Here is a 3,395-nt window from a genome sequence, read left to right on the forward strand (position 1 = left end):
ATGAGAAATCAAACATCTGTGAACGAGTTCATTCTTCTGGGGTTAACAGATGACCCAAAGCTAAATGTTTTAATTTTCCTATTTTTATTTCTCACTTATATACTGAGTATAACCGGAAACCTGACCATTATTACGCTCACTCTGATAGATCCACATCTCAAAACACCCATGTATTTCTTCCTTAGGAATTTTTCTTTCCTGGAAATCTCTTTCACAACCGTTTCTATTCCTAGATTTCTGGTCAGCATTGTAACAGGGGATATGACCATTTCCTATAATTCTTGCATGGCCCAGGTGTTTTTCTTCATACTCCTTGGTTCAACAGAGTTTTTCCTTTTGGCTGCCATGTCCTACGATCGTTATGTAGCTATCTGTAAGCCACTGCATTACACGACAATAATGAACAGCAGAATCTGTATGCAGCTTGTAATTAGCTCTTGGCTGGCTGGGTTTCTCATTATCTTTCCGCCTGTGATCATGGGACTTCAACTGGATTTCTGCGATTCCAACATCATTGACCACTTCACCTGCGACTCCTCTCCTATGCTGCTGATCTCCTGCACTGATACAGCTTTCCTAGAGCTCATGGGATTCTTCCTGGCAATATTTACTCTCATGGTAACCTTGACATTAGTCATTCTTTCCTACGTATTCATCCTAAAGACAATTCTGAAAATCCCGTCTGCTGAGCAAAGGAAAAAGGCCTTTTCCACTTGCTCCTCACACATGATTGTGGTCTCCATTTCTTATGGGAGCTGCATTTTCATGTATGTCAAAACTTCAGCAAAGGAGGGAGTGGCTTTGACAAAAGGTGTTGCAGTGCTCAATACCTCTGTTGCCCCAATGCTGAACCCTTTCATTTACTCCCTAAGAAACCAGCAGGTAAAACAGTCTATCAAGAATGTGGTCCAAAAATGTTTCTCAAATACAGTTTATTCATAACCAAATCCATAGGCTGGGAATATGTTCATTGGCACTGCTATCATGTGTAGGTCAGAGCCTCCTAAAGGGTCAGAAAATCTGTGAAACTCTTCATCAGAGGGCTGAGCTGTGAAACAAGCCGGGAGCCTGAGAGGCAATGCTCACAGACTGTGCTAGCGAGAGGTCTAAACACCGAGCACTCCAGGGGCTTCCAGGTTGTCACCTGTGCCACCATTGGAGGAGGTGGACGCGGACATGCAAGCAAAGGCCACTCAAAGTGAATGGAAGAGTTGTGGAACCAAAGAGCGCTGTCTCAGGAGAAGGCTCTCAAAGACCAGGTGCCCATCTAACTGTGAAAAAGATCTTCGTGGGTGGCATTAAAGAAGACACTGAAGAGCATCACCTCCGAGATTACTTTGAACAGTACAGGAAAATCAAGGTGATTGAGATCATGACTGACCGAGGCAGTGGCGAGAAGAGGGGCTTTGCTTTCGTGACCTTTGACGACAGTGACTGTGGATAAGATTGTCAGTGAGTATCAGATCCCTGGCACATACTAAGCATTCCAAAATCCATGTAGTATTCCAGTCTCCAAGATCTAATCGCCATGTTTATCTTCAAACCTTTTCCATCACAAAATACCACACTGTGAATGGCCACAGCTGTGAAGTGAGAAAGGCCCTGTCGAAGCAGGAGGTGGCCAGAGCTCCACTCACCCCGAGAGGTTCTGGAGACTCTGGTGGTGGTATTGGGATTTTGACTCATGTGAACTCAGCCAAGCACAGTGGTGGCAGGACCTGTCTGCTACAAAGAAGACATATTTTAGACAATATTCATGTGCATTGGCAAAAAAACTCAAGGACTGTATTTGTCACTAACTGTATAACGGGTTATTTTAGTGTCTGTTCTGTGGGAAGTATAAAAGCACCCCAACAAAGGATTTTAATGTGGTTTTTTCTTTTCTGTTTTTTCTTTGCACCCATACTGTTGATTGCTAAATACAATAGTCTGATCATGATGCTGAGTGGATGTGTCTTTTTTTTTTTTTTTTTAATGTGCTGTGTAAAATTAGTCTCCTCTGAAGCCTTCTTGGTTAACTTTCCCAAAAATGTGAAGTCAGAATTCATCAGAGTGATGCCAGATTCCACTTGAAATATATTTACAAACTGCTTGGGTGGAGAAGCCATTGCCCTTAAATAATGGCAGATACTGTTATAACCTTCTGATGTTCACATTGTCATCCAAGCAAAGACATAGGATTGTGTGGTTATAAAAATTGTTGGTGCATCCTATGCAATACATCTAGATTGAAAAATGGTACCAGATAAAATTACAGATGGCAAGGAAGCTGTGTATCATCCTCTATCCTATGTAATCAATAAATGATTTAGTCCTCTTGAACGAAAAAAAAAAAAAAGACAAGAAATCCATAGCCTGAACTTTTTTTTTTTTTTTTTGACAGGCAGAGTGGACAGTGAGAGTGAGAGACAGAGAGAAAGGTCTTCCTTTGCCATTGTTTCACCCTCCAATGGCCGCCGCTGATCCGAAGGCAGGAGCCGGGTACTTACCCTGGTCTCCCATGCAGGTGCAGGGCCCAAGCACTTGGGCCATCCTCCACTGCACTCCCTGGCCACAGCAGAGAGCTGGCCTGGAAGAGGGGCAACCGGGACAGAATCCGGCGCCCCGACGGGGACTAGAACCTGGTGTGCCGGCGCCGCAAGGCGGAGGATTAGCTTAGTGAGCCGCGGCACCGGCTATAGCCTGAATTTAAATGAAATTGTGTATGAAACACAATATTAACATTGCTCCACCTCTCCTTCACTAGTCTATCTCACTCTCTTACCCTGTAGATTTGTTCTGTTTTCCCTGTTCTGACCTCACTTGGCGTGATTACCTTGTTACATTTATGTGGGCTGTGAATCTATACATGAATGATAAATGTCACATTAATAACTTTTAGAGCACCAAAATTTGGTTTTAAACAATCATGGAACAACATTCCTTTTGGGCTCCAAGAAAATGTTAAATATAAATTATTAAGCACTTCTGAAAATTCCTTTTCCCAGGGCATAAGCACAGAATACTAAAATAAGCTCTTTTGTGGGGTAAAGTCTCCTGCCACTAGTGTGTTTCTATTTCTCCAGGCATCTCCTAAGGTTTTTGATTAATAAATGTTGGCCTATGTTATTTGGTACATAAATGCTTTATTTTCATTATTAATTTCATTCATGGATATTATATATTAATAGTTTTATGGCTAAAGCTTCGAGAATATTTGTGGATGTCTTTGGTATTTCTGGGAGGCCTACTAACTCACCATGAAGCCTCTGTAACAAACCACACTGATGGTTGCTTGGTAGCCCATTGTTTCCTCCTTTATTTTTTGAAGTTTATTTGCGGATTTATTTTAAAAGCAGATAGACAACATAGATATAGACAGAAAGAGTTCTCTTTCTTCAGCTGCCAACACCCTA

The 3,395-nt window shown here is 42.0% G+C and overlaps 1 protein-coding gene across 1 annotated transcript; it reads left to right on the forward strand.

Annotated features, from left to right (window-relative positions):
* LOC100357308 (olfactory receptor 6C65-like) lies at window positions 1-1,423 on the forward strand. Its single transcript, XM_008256705.4, has 2 exons — window positions 1-890; window positions 1,283-1,423. Exons 1-2 carry the CDS (start codon window positions 1-3, stop codon window positions 1,362-1,364), a joined length of 972 nt encoding a protein of 323 aa, XP_008254927.2. The 3' UTR covers window positions 1,365-1,423.
* The last annotated feature ends 1,972 nt before the right edge of the window (window positions 1,424-3,395 follow it).

The sequence above is a fragment of the Oryctolagus cuniculus genome, chromosome 11 (assembly GCF_964237555.1).
Source record: "Oryctolagus cuniculus chromosome 11, mOryCun1.1, whole genome shotgun sequence".
Lineage (NCBI taxonomy): Eukaryota > Metazoa > Chordata > Mammalia > Lagomorpha > Leporidae > Oryctolagus > Oryctolagus cuniculus.

Excerpts from the sequence above, each read along its gene's own strand:
- LOC100357308 (XM_008256705.4), top strand. The coding sequence starts at position 1 with ATGAGAAATCAAACATCTGTGAACGAGTTCATTCTTCTGGGGTTAACA. Across the intron at positions 891-1,282 it reads AGAAACCAGCAGGTAAAACA|ATCTTCGTGGGTGGCATTAA; the intron begins GTCTATCAAGAA and ends ACTGTGAAAAAG.